An 18,758-nucleotide genomic window follows, 5' to 3' on the forward strand; every position below is an offset into this window, starting at 1 on the left:
ATTTTAAAACCTAGAATCCCAAAGCTCTTAAGTAAATATAATTTTGATGAGCCACATCAGTAGACTGAGCTTGTTCACAGTGAAAATGATCAGTAGGTGGTGTTAAAAGGTGCATTTCCTGACAGAAGCTATTCATGAAAGCTACTTATGTACCACTGTACAATTTGCTATATTGGCAACAATCGAAGAAAAAAAAATCCCAGGTGCTTCAATCAAAATTGATTTATTTGATTTATTTATTGCAATAAAGATGTACAAAGTATTAATAACCTTAAATGTTAAAATGTTAGAAAAAAGCATATCTGTGACAGTTAACAGTACAGTATATCAAAACATTACTGTTTCAACCAGCTCGGTAAATCCCGTTGAACTGCTTTTGTCAACACAGCTTTTCTTTGAAGGCATATAAAAGATAGAAATGTACAGACTGAAAAAAGAACCCAAAAGACAAAATTTCTAAAGATCAAAACAGAAGAAAAATTACATGCAAATTAACTTGAAACCAAACAAATATATAAAGAAAATTGAAACTTGGAGAAATTGCTAAACTAAAATAAATATATATTTCTCCATATTAATTTGCCATTAATATTCCTCTCCCTTAATTTATCTTGTTAGACGACTACATTTATTTACAGGTTAGCTTTTTCGAACGTTTACAGTGTGAACTAAGGGAATTGTTTAGTCATGAGTTTGACCATTACTTCTCTTCATTTATAGTCATGGCTCACAATTCACAACACATGGAAGTGAGGAGAGGGGCTTTGGCTACAAATACATAGAGGATGAAGACGTATGAACATGGCATTGCGGAAATAAGTACAGACAACATTGTTGGTCTTTTAAACAAAGCACAGTAGTGTCAGGTCAGCTAAATAGATTTTGGTGGGGGGAAGGCTACAGTATTGAGACTTCTTACAACCCCCACATTCTAAATGTGTGACTATACAGTAACAGAAAAACACACACCCACAAACATTATTTGGTTGTGACATATCAACGGAAATATTTGTTTATGTGACATCTTAAAGACAAAGATACCCTAACTTTTTGTATGTATATATATATATAGATATAAAGAGATGCAGAGTAACCCGTTTTTCAATGTAACATTGTTGCTTTGTAACAGAAACTGAGGGAATATTTCACACTGAACAGATCAGTTAGTAAGATTGTACCATCTGGAATCCAAAAAGCTGTTACGATCCCACTCAACCCATAACAAAATGATAACCAATTGCATGCTTTGCACAAACTTAGTCATATTTTGATACACTCGTGTGTACACACACACATTCATTCATAATGGCATATTCATTGTCTACATAATGGATGGGGAGATGCAGTTATGTCTGTGTAAATCACACATTAACCTGAAATACAAAGCATTTTCCATGTGGAATTGAAATGGAAACGGCTGTAGTGTGTGAAGACGAGGTGAGGAAACCCGCACAGCAGAAGTTAAATAAAAATAGAAACTCTGCAGATGTTAAGACCCCAAGTTAATCGCCCACTATGTGTTGATCAGATGTACATTCAACTGACCTAAACCTTGCGCCAAAGTCACATTCTTCTTTAGAAATTGCATAAATGGGGACTAGGTAAGAATTGGATGACAACATATTTGACGTACAGTATTTGACCTATGGACAGCGTGTAAGGCATGTGCATTATGAACAGAAATAACCCTGTTTTGATCCAGTAGTTTGATGGCAGTGGCTATTCTTAAAAATACCTTGAAAAGTACATTACCATAGCCTCCTCCTTTGGACCCTTTGCAGCCCTGTGAGAAAGGCCCTACGTGGTTCTTTAAAAACCAAGATTTCATTGTGCAGACACATTTTATAACTAGCCTAAATGGTCCAACTTGAGTGTGAGGTGAATTTACCTTTAATATAAATGAGAAATTGGTATTTGAAATCAGAAATACTCATATACAACAGTAGCTCAACTGCATAGAGGTATATATCTGTATCCACTTCAAAACATGCTTATCCATAGCTTCCACTTGCACCCCCTCCAATTATTCTAACAACTAGGTACATCTGTCTGGCAGACAAATAGCCCGACAGGCAAATGGTCAAGCGTAGTATATGTCCCGGACCTTTGTTTGTTGTAGAATGAGTTAATGCCACTCTGCCGACAAAAAAGGCATCAACACGAATCAGCACTTTCTGAGCAATGGCCTAACCTGCAGCAAGCACAAATTCCAGTCTGCGCTATTGTAACACACTAATGGGGGTGTTCTTGAAATGAAGACAAAATAATGATGGTTTATACAATACATGCATACACAGTTGATTCAAAATACTGGATAAAGACTGACATTACATTTCTGCTCTACTCCTTCATAGCTAGCTTTAATATACTAATTAGTTCAATCATCCAACCAGTATGGCTTATAATATAAATAAAAAGGACAATCAACACTACAAGCATTAAGGCATGGTCTTAAATAGGCTGGCTGAAGGGCTATACCAGTTTTAGAGTCACTTCAATGAAGGGACATGAAGTTCAATCCAAACTTGTGAATTCAGGTGGCATAAGATAATGGGGCATTCTTTAGTTTGATTAAAAACACTGTAGAAGGCAACTGGCAAGGCCAATCAAAAACTGCTGGCCATTTCTTAATTACATTTTTAAATGTTAAATTAAGAATTATCTTAGGATGGTACTTTAAGTTTGACAAAATATGCAATTCTGGAGACATTACCATTTGAAATTATATTTTCTATTTTCAAGATAGCAGAAACACTGCACATTTTATTTAACAGCTTTAAGGAAGACTTAAAATATCTTTATTAAACTAAATTATAAACCAAGGCCCAGTAAAGAAACCAACTAGAAAGAAAAAAGCTGTTTCCGTCAAGTGAACCATCCGAGTTGCCATCAAGTCAGCAAACCTTGCTAATTCTATACAATTAACTTGAGCAAAATAAAATAAAATGAAAGATAAAGGAAATCCCAATAACAAATAACTATTAATTTATGTGTATTTCATCCTGGCAATATCTGGGGAGAGTGTAATTAAATTTGATTCATTTGGAAGGCACATCCATAAGGCTATAAAAGGTGTTGAAAAGCATTCTGCATGGTTCTCTCCTGACAAACAAGGAAAAAAAGGTGATTATTGCTATTAAAAAAAGCACTTAACTTAGAGTAACAGATCTGAATACATGAATAAATATATTAATAATAATTGGTATGTCAACTCTGTGTATAGGTGCTTTCATGCCAGAGAAATTATTGGAGTATTGGAGATCACATAGCTGAGGGGTGCAAAAACGAACCCCACCTTCTACAACCACCATAAAACAAATATATATATTTTTTTTATATCAGTGAGGGGGTTAACTATCTTCACCCACAGTCCCCTTTTCACACATGGGGAAAGTGGGGCAACATTTCCTTAATCATTATTAATATCATCATCTTCATTACTCACATCAATGGCTACCTGTATTTATCTTCAATGGAGTGTGTTTGTGGTGCATATATAAGTTAAAGCTGGAACTGGGATAGTAGGTGTGGTCAGTCCCAGAGGGAGCACAAGTGTGTGTGTGTTTAAGAGTAAAAGGTGAGGACGCTCTGGTGGTTGCCGCGGACCAGGAGGATAGGGGGGAGGTCCTTGGACAGAGTCTCCAGCCAGGACATGTAAAGAGCACTGGACACGGTTCCCTTCCTGGCCAAGGGCATGCTCCTGTTGGAGGTCCAGAAGAAAAAAGGAGAAGTTATCAGATGGAAAGACAAAAATATTTTACAGAGTTTGTTTATACTGATGGCCCAGGCCATGACCACAACCCACCATTTCTGTCTAAGAATGCCTGCAATCCTGCTATTGAAACAACATTTAGTGTTATGCACAGAAAAATACAATTCAAAAACTAATTCATTTTCACTTAACATTCATTATTACAAAATAACCAGTGCCACACTGCCAGGCCAATCCAGGTTGTTCTACACAAACAGTGTAATCCCTACATCCAGCACAGTATCCTAAAAAACACCCTGTCTACCCATGTGATTGTTTATGTTGTGACGACACTTCTGGAAGTGGAATAAACAAAAGCAGAATCCCACCAACACTGATAAAAGAAAAAAAGGTCCCATTTAAAATCTAAAAGTGTGTGTGTGGAAAGAAGAGGAGGTGGAAGAGGGTAACTTATGGGAATGGTGGAGTGCACAGCTGTAGCTCGACATAGGCGCGCGCGTGTGTGGTGGGCTACGAGCTTCTCCGTTTACACGGAAGCCATATTTTTCAATTGGCGCCTGGTATTGACAGAAATGCGAGACCTTTCTCACATCTGCAGATTGCTGGGGGTCAAAGCCCTAATGGCATCAGATATGGCATGCGATAAGTGGAATGGTATGGCTGTGTCACACACATAAACCAATAATGATACCTCTCACAAACACACATCGCCTGAATAAGGGCCGGTCAATGAACTTACATGACAATAAGGTTGGCTGTGCTCGAGTGCTCCTTCAGTAGTTCGTTAAGTCGGACCTGGCGATTAGTCTGTGAAGCCAAAACAAAAGGTCCAGTTAGATACCAGTGGTGTCAATTTGGCAATGAAACCATCTAAAGCAGTGCTGAGATCAGCTTCATTGTAGACTGGGACTCATTCTCTCCCCCCCCCCCCCCCCCAAATAAATGCCATTCCTTTTTTTTTCGTCCCTTTTCCACAAGTGCATTTTTACAGAACCAACAGGACTAGATGGGTATACACGGCATTGGGGAAGGCTCTCTATGATTAGCTAAACAAGCTTGTCAGATCGGTTGTTACAAAATAGTATTGTTACTGCGTGACCCCCTCTGCACCAAAACTGCCTTAATCACTGAGTAAAAGTAACCCAGACTCCTTATTGAAATATATTTGCGTAATTTGGGATTTTCCAACATCCCCATAGCTGGCTGACCTTGGCCCTGTAGAGCTCCAGCTCATTGTCGGTGATCCTCCAGGGCTCGCTGTTCTTCAGCCTCTCCGCCGCCTCCTGCTCCATGTCATCCTCCTTCAGCCGGAATGGCTCAATCATCTCCTCAAAAGTAGTCACGCTGGACATGCAAGAAGATAGATGCGTTATGACACTCGAAGATGCAGAGTTCATGTTGATCGGTCGATGGTTTGTGGCATTAAGGATGCATTTATACGTTATATTACACATCAATCAGCTACTCCAGGGAAAGGAAAAATGAATATAATCTTCTTTATATATAGCATGTTCCGATCATGTGGTTGAACATTTCAGCCAATTTCCAAGTGGGACGCAATGGCACCCACCTGCTAATAACCTCAATTGTGTGCTAAATGTTGCATTTTATGCTCAATGCTAATATCGGCCAAGATGGTGCCCAAATCCCACCAATTCTCAATTCTCTCAGTAATTAAATACTTTCCTGGAAGCATTTAAATGGGTACACACATGGTGACTAGCAGTGAAACGCATTTACATTTTTGCATTCTGTATTATTAACCCATACAGGTTCAAGATTATTTATTACTGGGGGGAAATAAACACAAGTAATGAAATAAAGACTTTTAAAACTATTTTCGGTCACAAAAACCAACTTACTTCTCCTTGGCGGGTTTGGTGTTGATGTCTCCAAGAACTGTGATATCAGAGAAGTCTATCCTGAACTTGCTAAGTAGGGTTGCCATTCTGGAGGACGAGAAAAAACAAAGCCATAAACACACAAAGTTCCTTCCAAACCACTCTCCATCCAAAGAGCATTTGGGAGATAGCAGCCTCCAGCCACTTCCAGGGGCACAAGATGCCAGCCTGAAAGCGGGTTTGTTTGAAGTAGCAGTGCGTACAGGTGCGTGCAAAATTGAAACTTTTGCAGCTGGGTAAAAACCTAACATCTTTAATTTTAAGCGGATTCTCTTATGTTAGGTATTCTAGCTTTCTTTGAAGATAAAGCCCAGGGAAATTAATAAGAACCTCTTGAATTCCCCCCCCCCCTCCCCCGAGTACAGGAAATAAGGACAAATTTATCAAAGGGATATCTAAATCCTCGACAGCCTGTATTGAAGGAGAAGAAATGACGATACGGCAGCCGTAGAACGTTCCCGAACAATCCAATTTTAAATCAGTGATGAAATGTCTGGTTAGGAGCTGCTAGTCATCAGCTCAGACACACATTATAGACACACAGCACATGGCTTTGTGATTACACACACACACGTTGATAAAAGGTTTGCATTGCTAGTGCTAATTTTAGCTAACAAAGGGAGGCAGTAGGCAGCTGGGAGGGACAATGACAGAGGGGAAGACAGACATTTGTTAGACAATACTACCATGTGGGATAATAATATGGAGAGAGAATGAGAGACAAACACAGAATTATATTTTAAAAGAGACAAACATGCCTCTGATTGCAAATACTGAATCTGCATACGGATCAGGGGTTTATATAAAAACAGCATGCAACTTTAATGTGGTGCTGCACGGGCATAATCATGTGGTGGCCTGAAACTGACTAAGCAGGATTTTTGGAGGGCAATGCGACCAATCTAAGCGTCTAATCAAAGTCTTGGAGGGAGGGTGACAGAATCTCATCACTACCAACAACACAGAATATTACATTAATTAGCCATCAAAGCATTGGGGTAGGGTGGCGAGGGTTAGAAGGTTCAATGAGACTTAACAAGAAATTTGATTAGTTAATTTTCAGGTCAAAATTAAAGTCCAAATTAAAGTCCATATTGTGTTCAATAGTTCTTAAAATTACTCTTCATACATTTTTTTTCCCTCAGAATGTGAAGCCAGTCCTGGCTACTTACGATCTGCGGTCGTGGTCAATCCGGTTGATCTTCCCACCAATGAAGACGCGGATCTTGCAGTCCTTCCACCTCTTCTTATTGGTCAGTAGGTAGGGGATGAGCAGGGTCAGGCCTGGGGGGAGGAATCAGGAAGACATGGTCACAGGTGACCAAGTGGAGGGTTCTGGAAGTTCAGGTTTATATTGTACCGCTGTTCAGACTTCTGCCTAATCTTGACATTTTTCCCAGAGAACTGTAATATATAGAGCCATCAGCTTTTGCCTAAGGTTCTGTGTTGTGGTCTCCTTAGGTGTGTAGCGTGTTTTTTCAAGAGAGACCACAAGGTGAGGGTCATTCCTCTACCTCAATCTAAATCCTTGAGCCAGGACTTTGGAATATCTTCACTCAGTCACTACAATCCACTTCCCATTACAATGACCAAATAGACATGGTTGTCAACCGGTCGTAAGGTCCAATTTAAAATACCCTCCAGAGGGCCTAACTCACCACCGTCGTCAAACAGCCACCATACATCCACAGTGCCCTTAACCTGCTTCTTCTGGAACTGCTGACTGGCCTCCAGCAGCCTTTGATCTGTTGTGTTCAATGGTAAGGTGGGGCTCTTTTTGTCTGAAGGACAAGAAACACACACACGAGAGGAGCACACCCACCAAAAAGTGCAATGTTAGACACAGTAAACTCAGGAGTGACATTCTTACTCTAACGTAACTGAGCATTTCTCATGTCAGGTGGCTGAGCGGTTAGGGAATCGGGCTAGTAATCTGAAGGTTGCCAGTTCGATTCCTGGCCGTGCAAAAATGACGTTGTGTCCTTGGGCAAGACACTTCACCCTACTTGCCTTGGGGGGAATGTCCCTGTACTTACTGTAAGTCGCTCTGGATAAGAGCGTCTGCTAAATGGCGAAATGTAAATGTATGATTCCATTTGTGCCTTTGGAAGTGATGCAAATCTTAAAGATGTGAGGAAGTTGCTGTTTAGCTACACTAGTCATGGAACTGTGGAAAGAATGCCTGACATAGTAGTTTAGGAATGTAAACTGTCCAGTGAATGTGTTAGGAACTCCCTTGGTCTATTGGTGTGTGTACGACATCCAATCAGATCAACAGATAGCAAAGTGTCACTATTCAACAGTTCCTGGAAATTCCACAGGCATTGCTTGAGTCAACAGGAGACAAAAAGAGAGAGTGAAGCCATCCACTCTAGAACGACACGGACAGGCCTAAAAGAGGAGGAGCGGTAGAACAGGATAGTGATAGAGCACTGCACACACTCAACTCCAGAGAGAAAAAGCAGGCACTTAGGACAGGAGAGGAAGTCACAAGAACGAAAGGGTTTAGAGGAAGAGAAAAAAACACATCGGGTGTGCCAACCCACACTTAAGAAGAAGACATTGTTGCAATGATATTGAGCACATAAACACACAGTTTCTCAGACTAGGCTCAGCTACAGGAAGCTGGAACACGCTCGGCATAGAAAGAGGACAGGACGTGGGGGGAAAAACCCAATGATGTTATTCCCAGAGCCAGGCAGGAAAAACTAGTAAATTACAAGAAAAACGGGTATGAGCGAGGACCTTAGTACAAGAAAACTGAAGTGGGAGATTGTGTGACAGAAAGAGAGCAATATGAGAAGATGAAAGGAGAGAACAAGTGAGTGCATGCGTGAAAGCACAAGAGAGGAAAAAAAGCAACTCAATAAAGTGGGCTGCCTGCCTTTTCTCAACAGGGGTTGCGTCGGGGCTTTGCCGTCATCCTCGTCATCTGGATAATTGTAAAAAAATAAAAATGAAGGGAGGGGTTAACATTTTGCTGCTGTCGCAGTGATGAGAAACACGTGTAGACTACGAGCTACAATGAAAGGTCTGTTTTGAAGTACGTCAACTGGCTCAGAGGCCAATTAACTCGGGTAGTACAGGGAGACCATCTATGAGGCCTCACTGGTAGAAGCCACTCATCCTTAGGGTTCTGTGAGATGACAGCAAGGTATAGAAGATAGAGATGTTTATAATTCCCACTGCCTTTAGTGTATATTTGGTAATCACAAGAAAGCCAAAGGTTCTCAGGGCCAATGTTTTTGGTGCTTTAAAATCCATGGGTATCCAGGTTCTTTTATTCTATTGGCCCACCAAATGAATGGGCATTAGCTAGAAACAATGGGTTCAGTCTGAAGTGGAGGCCAAGACTATGGGGGAATATGACAGATCTTGACAGGTTAAGTTGTTGCAATAAAGGATTCAACTGAAGGGTTTGATGAAGCTCTACCTTTTGACAACATTAGAGTTAGAATAGGAAATTATTTTGGAAAATTACTCCATCCATAAGCACTATGTTGGTGAACACATTTCTAAGAAAACAATAAAGGGGTCCGTATTAGCATTGCTTTCCGCTAAGAGGATTGCCGACATGACATTAATCTTCTATTTGCCGGTTTGGGCCAACAAAACTCTACCTATGCCCCCCCCCTCTGGAATAGAGCACATACAATGATGGTTTTCATTATGCATAATGGTAGTGAACTGTGAGAAGTGGGGCTTTGTGGCCTTTGCTGGTCCTACAGCAAGGGTAGGAGAGGGACTGCAGTTCTTATGGGAAGGAACAATGAACTAGGACTGGAGTGTAAGTGTGACGCTGAATGTATATCTAAATACTGTGTCATCATAGAAGTTCCCAGACTGTTTGTCCTGTACTGTGGGAACAGTTTCCTGTTTGTTTGGCCACAGTGTGTAGAAGGCACACACACACACACACACACACACACACACACACACACACACACACACACACACACACACACACACACACACACACACACACACACACACACACACACACACACACACACACACACACACACACACACACACACACACACACTTTCATGAGCAAAAGCGCACACTCTGGGGGAGTCACTTCGGCCTGTTTGTTTGTACTCTCATTACCCATTCTCCCTCTTTTCACACACATACATAGTGTTGGAACCATCTGTGGGCGCTGGACTAACAAACGGGGCCCAGTGGGACTGCCGGGGTCAAGGGATCAGAGGAGACTTCCTCTCCTCACAGCTTATTGGAGGGGGGGGGGGGGGGGTTGCTGCCCAGCCCACTTGCAGAACAACTTAGATTTGCTGCAGATCATTCAAAGATCCCAAGTTATTCTAAGAATGGTGTTAAACTGCTGTCCTACATCCTCCACCACAAAGCCATCCCATTTTCAACAGGTAGAACTTAAAAACTTCAATTCTAAAAAAGTGTTTGTTTCAGCACTTGCTTCATATTGATGTACACTGGTCTATACCCTTCGCTCACAAGACCATCTAGAAGGTTCTACTTTAGACCTACAAATACACATTACTACTGTACTGTATTGTGTACTCGGGTGTTTACGTACAACATAATGTTCATATGGATTTACAATGTGTGTGTGTGTGTTCTGAGAGTGACCCCTGACCTTTCTGGATGGCAGGGCTGTTCTGGACGCTAGTGGCCTTGGAGGAGAGCTTGGAGGAGTCACCATCAGAATCTTTGCTCATGTCGATTGACACCACCACGTCCTTCATACCCGAGGTCTTCTCCTGGGAGGACAGAAGGTCATCTGGGGGAGGAGAAGGAGGGAGGAAATAATGGAGACAAGCAACACGCTTTTAAGCAATACAGTCTAGTGAAATAGACATAATCAAATGACAAAACTGCTCATGCTCTTTAAGTGGGAAACAACAGTTCCTTTGCGTGTTGAATACACATTTGGACAAACAAGGGCTGTTCCACTTTTAACTTATCAAAGTTGAATCTAGGAGAGGGAGGTACTTATTGACTGAAAGGGAGCAATTTTCTGAAATGGCTCAGTTGCTATTTTATAAAACAATTAATGGTGAATTTGAGTCGTCATTTAAAGTCATCCTGTTCTTGACTTATTTTAAGTAAGGGTGATTCAAAACAAAACAGTTGCACAGGGATAGGGTGAAAATTTACTTTCTTTAAACATAATGTCCAACATGTAATTGGTGTGGGCTTGCCTCTGGCAAGCACCTTGATACCCATCTGCAACCGACGCAAGCACACCCCACAATATCCCCAGAAATTGTACCCTCTCTAGTTGTCATTAGAATGCTGATGAATGTTTGAGGTCAGTTGTGATCACTGTGCCAACTCTGTCTTTAATTATCTTTGGAAGCAACTATTCAACAGCAGCTTATATTACCTTTGAATGATCTACTGACACCTAACAAAATGTGTTCCTAATCATGATTAGTTGTTCTTATTATTAATTACCCTTACTTCCTTGTGTAAGGTTTGCAAAAAGCAAATGACACAAATGGGTGACTAAATGGGTGTGTATTTGTGTACTGTACCTTGTCCTTGAATGTGGGACACATCCAGTCCTTCCTTCAGTCGGAGAACAACTGCACCATACTGGAAATCAAAGGCATCGCTGAAAAAAAGAAAAATAATCAAATCTCTGGTATTTCACAGGAAGCAGTTTGAGATTGACCATGGTCTCGCCTGTCTTGACGTGCTACAATAAACTGTACTTTTCCACTTGGAAAACACGTTTACGCATAAATCAAGCATGCACAAACAAACAAGCTCATGACACTCGGCCAATGACAAAGGTCAAGGTAAAAATAGAAAATCTCTATATTTCTTCTAGACTGGAAATACCCAAGAGATTCTAAACATGTAGATTCTGCATGGTGACTAACTAAATTTTTGGATGTGGACTGGAAAACATAGGCGGTAGATTTAAAGTAAAGAGCACATTCCTTAGCATATTAGCACTTTTAATATGCTGGGTCTGAACCATCCCTAACTTTCCAATCTAATACAATAATCCCTACACTTGAGCCAGGAAAAGATTCAGCCTAAATCCATTGACCATAATCTCACGTGACTTGTTAAGGTTGAGGGGATGAAAGGGGTTTTAGATGACCAATCTAGATTGGGGTGTGTGTGTGTGTGTGTGTGTGCACTCATGCTCCTCCAAGTATACTACTCATTATTCCTGTGTCACAGCAAATCAACTCAATGTCTCAATAACATCATGTCAATGTGTTTTAAGAGGATGACCATTTTAAACCAAACTAATCTTTGGACACCCTTTTGAAGAAGGGATTTGATGGTATTACCAGCCCCCCCCTTCCCCCTCTGCTACTCACTGGATCATTTGGATGTAGGTCTCCACGTTGTTCATGTCACCATCCCTCCAGTCATTCTTGAAGCCCACCACCAGAGTATTGGGCCTCAGACGACCCAGTCCAGATGCCTTTGGGAAACATTAGGATCAGAGAGAGAGCACAAGACAAAACCTTTAGAAAAGCCACCACACATCTAATCCACTGGATCCATTTCACATGCTTCTGCACCAGATTACACAATCACTTTTGAAGCGTAAACAAGCTGGCTTGGGGTGTTGGAGTCAATCTGATTTCAGTTCAGTGCACTGGTTATTCTTTGATTTTCACCTGCTTCAGTATCCCACCCTCATGTGAATAATTGTTGGTAATTTAATAGAAGCTCACAGGTACTCAGTGCCTTCCGTGGGATTGTTTCAACGTAATTACGGTGTTCATTTTAGGACATCCTCAGATCTCAGACTCAAGTGTCAGACTCAAACAAAAGGCGTCAAGTCTCAGACCAAAAGTCGTCAGACTAAGGCGAAACGGCTTCAGTCTCAGAAAAACCTCTGTCATTCTCAGACAAAACGCTCTCAAACTAAACGGCGTCATTCTCAGACAAAACGCTCTCAAACTAAACGGCGTCATTCTCAGACAAAACGCTCTCAAACTAAACGGCGTCATTCTCAGACAAAACGCTCTCAAACTAAACGGCATCATTCTCAGACAAACGCTCTCAAACTAAACAGCGTCATTCTCAGACAAAACTCTCTCAAACTAAACGGCGTCATTCTCAGACAAAACGCTCTCAAACCAAACATCATTCTCAGACAAAACGCCCTCAAACTAAACTTTGTCAGAATTCTTTTTGTCAAAGCTAGCTAGATGAGGGAGCTGTTGACTAGCTTTCTGAATTAGCTAAAGTAGCAGCTTTTAAAGTGAATCAAAGAACTTATACCAGAGCCCATAGGTTTGTTTGTAGTATCCATGGCAACCAGAGGACTACACATGGGTTTACTTTACATGAGTGAACTAGCTTGCAGAAAACAACCATTTTGTATTATATCAAAAGTACGTTTTCTTGCTGTACCAGTTAGCAGAAACAACACCATGTTATTCACTTTAAAAGCTGCTACTTTAGCCAATTCAGAAAGCTAGTCAACAGCTCCCTCATCGAGCTAGCTTTGACAAAAAAATTCTGACAACGTTTAGTTTGAGGGCGTTTTGTCTGAGAATGATGTTTGGTTTGAGAGCGTTTTGTCTGAGAATGACGCAGTTTAGTTTGAGAGCGTTTTGTCTGAGAATGACGCCTTTTAGTTTGAGCGCGTTTTGTCTGAGAATGACGTTGTTTGGTTTGAGAGCGTTTTGTCTGAGAATGACGTTGTTTGGTTTGAGAGCGTTTTGTCTGAGAATGACGCTGTTTAGTTTGAGAGTGTTTTGTCTGAGAATGACGCTGTTTAGTTTGAGAGCGTTTTGTCTGAGAATGACAGAGGTTTTTCTGAGACTGAAGCCGTTTCGCCTGAGTCTGACGACTTTTGGTCTGAGACTTGACGCCTTTTCGTTTGAGTCTGACACTTGAGTCTGAGATCTGAGGATGTCCTAAAATGAACACCGTACGTAATGTGGGTTCGTTTCTTGTAGTTGTTTACTTCAACGCAAAGACTTTACTAGCTTGGTATTCCAACATTTCAATTATTGTTTGATGAGTCGAGTTGATAGTGTTGATGAGTTAATAGTGATGATGAGACTGGAGAGATCTCACCTGGAGCAGGTACTGGGTGCCCTGTCTTATGTCCTCAGCATACACAGCCGTGTAGAAGGCCTTAGTCTCATTCCTCAGAAGCCAGCGCTGGTAGCGCACCTGGTCATTGGCCAGCTCTTTGAAGTTAGGCCTTCTTGAACCCTGTGGGAGACACACAAATAACAAAATGTAGAGAAAAGGTAAAAAGTTTCTATGTTTCAAAATTCACAAGTGGATTCATTTCTCACTTTTCATCCAAGTATCTTGCTTTGTTTGCAGGATTGTATCCTGTTAACTGATTCAAATTTCAGAACAGAATTTGGTAAAAGGGCTTTTATGTACTCTGCTGCATCTGCTTGGAAAACCTTCCAAATTAGTTTTTAACTGTAGTAACATGTTAAAATAAGTATATATATATATATATATATATATATATATATATAGTGATGACATAATGGTTTAGTGCTGCCCATGACACTCGAAAAAGAGATTGAGACAATGAGCCTTTTAAGATTTAATAAAATATAGTGTCAAACTGTCTTGAAGTTAAAGGCTTGAATTAAGCAGCATCTTCTGAAACATGGGTCATTTATGATACAAGTACTTAAGTGTACAATGCCAAGAAATTGTTCTGCCATTAGGAGAGTGTTTTTACTCAGTACAAACTCAATTTTTCACTAAGTGCTAATGGAAGAACAGAGGCAGAGGGACAGAGGATGAGGGAGATGGCAGAAGGGGGTATTTACTGAAGGGCACAGTCTTCAGTATGCCCAGTGGATTTGTGGGATGTTTAGAAGCCTTGTCGCAATCAATCCAACCGAATATGCTTTAGGTTAATGCCGGTGACTTGCAGTACTATTGGCAAGGGAAAGTCTGTAAGGTGGTGCTATACAGCAGACACGGAAGAACAACAATTACATCACCACACAGTCTTAATGGAATGGTCATTTTATTTGTCTTCTGGTACTTAAAAGTACAGGATTTGTACTTTACAGGAAAAAAATGGAAGTTAGAAATAATGAAAGGGGAGCATTGGGAAATGTACAACAGTAAACAGGGGTCCTAATGAGGTGGGGGGGGGAACCTAAAAGCCTTTTCTGTTTTGTTGTGGTTGATAATTGTTTCAGTAGGACAGTTTGAAAGGTTCCAATTTCCTCTTCTTTAATCACCGGTCACAAATCCCAATGACATTAGTATCGAGCTTGACAACAATGTTTGAAGAACATCAGGAAGTGGTGTCGAGGCAAATTGGCTAATAGATTGTGTATTGTTTTTGAAGGGAACTTACCGTGCGGACATGGCCACAGATCATGAGGCCCACGTTCTTGGTGAAGGCATGGACCAGGTTGAGAAGAGCTGGGCGGGAGTTTGGGTAGCCAGTCATCACCAGGCACTGGGGTCTGTTGCAATCGCCCAACCGCAAATAAGTTTATCATTTAGCTAATATCTAAGCCCAATACAGCACACGTCCACAACTTTTGCACATCATTCTCCAATCACATGGACACAAAGCTTGGCTTTTATCTTCTCTTGTGCCTTCTCCTGACCTTGAGAAATGTATTCATCCCTTTCAATAAGAACAAAAATGTTTTAGGAGTAGCGCACATCAAAGCAAATATGTTAAGAGCCTGGGATTTGAAAAAGAGTCAGTTGGAGGGGGTGGTGAAAAGGGCTAACAGTGACGTAGGAATTCCAAAGACAATATCAGACACTCCCTAATCCCTGCAAGGTGTATTGTCATGGGAACACTTCCAGGAACATTTGAAAATGTCTATGGCAGGATTGTATGCTGTGGGGCAGAATTTGTGTAATCTGCTATGGTTTTGATATGAAGACAACGACGAGGAGCCTCCTTTTTTATACCATTGTTCCTAAACATTGAACCTGGGGACCACCTGTGTATTCATTGTTTCAATCCAACAGGGCACCAATTACACACCAATTAGTATGTCAGGCAGTTTAATGGGAATCATTAAACTAACTAAAGTTACTGACAATTTCCCATTCAAGAAGTATTTGGAGTTCTCATCCATGTAACTGAGAATTGTTATAATGCTTACAGGATTTACAGTACAGTCAAAAAGACTGCACGTTAAGGAACCAGAAGTACTTATACAACCCCTACATCCATAAAGCACCTAAACAATACACTTGATGGAACAGAGGTTATTCAGAATAGAAACGGGGGAGAGTCGCGGAAGTGTGAAGGATGCAATCTGCCACTGTCTCATGACTTTGGAGCCCAGGGGGTGCCATGCTGCGAGAGAAAAGCCACCTCTGCAGCTTGACTAATAACAGGCTCCTGATCCCCTGCTGCTTTGGCTGCAGGTTACTGCCTTCCGATACCTGCATGGCTCAGTGACTTCATGTTTGGGACGAAATCAAAGAGTAATTAAGCGAAGGAGCCATTATCAAAGTCGCTCACATTCAAAGTAGAACCAAACATTAACCCTTTTGAGATTAAGACTTGGGCAAATTGTTCTACTGTAGTCCTGAGACAAGATTTCTTGATAATGAGTATTGGATCAGCGGGTGACTTCTCTTGCTAGTTGCTAGTTGGACTTGAGGAGATTTAGGTTAGCGTTAATGGTTTTACCTGAAGTTCTTGATATGGTCCTCAACTCCACTGAGTTGCAGACTGTGAGTTAGAGCCTGATGATAGGTCAGAGCCTGGGTGGATGAGCCCCAGTTCACATCTGTAATAGAGAGAAGACACATACACACACTTATTATATGGGTGGTAATCTCATGCTATGATATTGGGCCAAGGGCCATGTTCCATGTAGTGTAAAAGTCAGAAGGGCTGCTGTGAATGTGTGTGTGTAGCTGCATGTCAAACTGTGTATTCATGTGGCTGAGGGAAGTACTGCAAGTCAACTGTGCATGTGTACACAAGTGTTATTGAGCTGCATGCCAGCCTGCATGTGTTGAGCTGCTAATGAGTGCGTGTGAGAAGTTGTGTTTGTAGCTGTTGACCGTGTGTTCATGTAGTATGCATTGTGCTCAAATCTGTGTCTGTGCTCCCCTGGGGTCTTTCTGAGAGGGTCAGGTGTGTTTACACAGAGCGAGCGTTGGGTCCTCGTGTGGGGATGCCTACCATCTGGGGACACAGTTGGGCAGCTGACCCCCATAGGGACATTCACTGTAATCCCCAGCCGTATGCAGAAAAGCTTGATAAGCCCAACTAGCCCGGATAATCATAGCCCTGCAAGTACTAGACTTATCTAAACCAACCCTTAATTATCCTGCTGCCTTGTGTGGGTTACCTTAAGAATGAAGTTTTCCTTCATGCAATCACCATAGAAACACTGCAGGGATCATCTACAGTACTATTTATATTATGCTGTAGGGTGATGACATTCAGAAATATGTATAAATCCATATTATATACCAATTAGTTATCATTTTACAAAATAAAGTATAAAGTTCAATTTGATTTATGGGTTCATTTTCACTCTGTTAGACAACTAGACATCAGTTTCCATAACACTGCATTTTCTATAAATACATTTCAGTAGTGTTGGCCTGCACAACAAAATCTTAATTGTTATGCTAATACCACAACACTTCTAAGGTCTCGTTGCATTCGGTTTTAAAAGTACATATTGCCATCAGGGCATGTTGCTGAGTTTGCAGTTTAAAAGGAAAATGGGCAGAAAAAGCAACACATTAAGTGTTATGGGGTAATGAGTGTTTTAGATTTAAGGATAATGCATGATAATTCGACATCCAAGCTACATTCCATACCAAGCTTAGCTCACCTGGCTTCTTGTAGCTGACATAGATGTAGAGGCCCATGACTATGACATTGGTGAACAGGGCAGCCCACCAATTGATGACGAACATAACCACGCAGCATAGCACAGCCCCAGCCAAGGACACCCACATGTTGTAGTACTTAAAGCTGGGACGCCATCCTAGAGTAGGGTTGGGGAGTGACACAATTGAACATCCACAAGCGTAATTAGAAGCACTTAACACGGACCATATAGCTCAGCCTGGAGCATCCAAGGCCATTTTAGAACCACAAAGGCTAACACTGTACACACTGAGTTTCTATGGACGAGAACTATTTCAACAGTGGCATCACATCAAGGGGCATAGGTTGTAACCAAAAGTCTATAATAATTCAAGTTAACAAAAGACAATACTTGAAAATAACTTACAAACTGAAGTTTTGTATGTATACGTTACATTTTGCATCCTTGCATTGTTTTAAGTTGAATTACTGAGTAATTAAATGAAGGCTTAATACAGCTTAATGACTTATTAGAACAGCATGGATATGTACTTGGATTAAAACAATGAGTTAGAACACATTATATTTTTTTTAGTCATTTAGCAGATATAGTGTTACATCCACTACAGGATAAATTGCTTCATTGGGTTCTAAATAAGACTAGCCAGATTTTAGTAAACAATGGGATACCGTTTGGTTGTGCATTATTACACAATGACAAAAACTACCAAAACCACTGGACATAAAGGGTACAAAGGAGTGACGCCATTTTTGCCCCATGCAAGTTTTTACGTGTGCATGTGGGACAGGAAAACTAGGCTCTAGGTGGCCATAAAACACCAGGATGGAAACAGACAGTTTGATTTTCCAGAGGCAAACAGCCAACAGTGTATTTTGACCTCCTTCCATTGAATCATGTACCCTTTAAGTCCATGTAATTGAATAAGCTGCTGCAGAAAAAGCCAGAATTGGATTGAGAATCTGTACCTGGTGTTCTTCAAGAGCTTTGGTATTAAGGGAAAAAATATATATTTATACAAATTCTGCCATGAGATACCACAGAGGATTTGAAATGCTAAATACAATACATTTTAAATATTTCACTTGTAAAATTAAATTAATAATTGTAATAAAATGTATTACAGTTTTTTTTCAAATGCTTACACACAAATTCCTTTTCACACAATTTCTGAAACCTGACACTCAAACACACCTCAAATCTGCAAAACCATACGCACATTTTGGGCCTTTGACTCAGTTTTCAATTTCATATAACACTTTTTGCAAAACACAACACACAATTCTCCACGTAACACACAAAATTCTAACAGGAAGCATCTTGATTTCCTTTTTTAAACACAACCAATCAAAATGGCACACAAAT

The 18,758-nt window shown here is 40.8% G+C and overlaps 1 protein-coding gene across 2 annotated transcripts in view; it reads right to left on the reverse strand.

Annotated features, from left to right (window-relative positions):
- Positions 1–218: 218 nt before the first annotated feature.
- The window catches only part of slc12a2 (solute carrier family 12 member 2), a 64,787-nt gene continuing 46,247 nt past the window's right edge, over positions 219–18,758 (reverse strand). Inside the window, exons 14-27 of one of the 2 annotated variants that reach the window (XM_062483808.1) lie at positions 17,397–17,552; positions 16,232–16,331; positions 14,924–15,035; positions 13,657–13,797; positions 11,937–12,043; positions 11,133–11,212; positions 10,232–10,375; positions 8,498–8,545; positions 7,272–7,394; positions 6,786–6,897; positions 5,575–5,661; positions 4,921–5,056; positions 4,452–4,519; positions 219–3,700 (exon numbers count right to left, since the gene is read on the reverse strand). In XM_062483808.1, coding sequence (XP_062339792.1) covers positions 3,565–3,700; positions 4,452–4,519; positions 4,921–5,056; positions 5,575–5,661; positions 6,786–6,897; positions 7,272–7,394; positions 8,498–8,545; positions 10,232–10,375; positions 11,133–11,212; positions 11,937–12,043; positions 13,657–13,797; positions 14,924–15,035; positions 16,232–16,331; positions 17,397–17,552 — 1,550 coding nt within the window. In that variant the 3' untranslated portion in view covers positions 219–3,564. The remainder of the gene's footprint in view (positions 3,701–4,451; positions 4,520–4,920; positions 5,057–5,574; positions 5,662–6,785; positions 6,898–7,271; positions 7,395–8,497; positions 8,546–10,231; positions 10,376–11,132; positions 11,213–11,936; positions 12,044–13,656; positions 13,798–14,923; positions 15,036–16,231; positions 16,332–17,396; positions 17,553–18,758) is intronic. The other variant, XM_062483809.1, reaches the window with a different exon arrangement.

Source organism: Osmerus eperlanus, chromosome 18, assembly GCF_963692335.1.
Source record: "Osmerus eperlanus chromosome 18, fOsmEpe2.1, whole genome shotgun sequence".
NCBI classification, from domain to species: Eukaryota; Metazoa; Chordata; class Actinopteri; order Osmeriformes; family Osmeridae; genus Osmerus; species Osmerus eperlanus.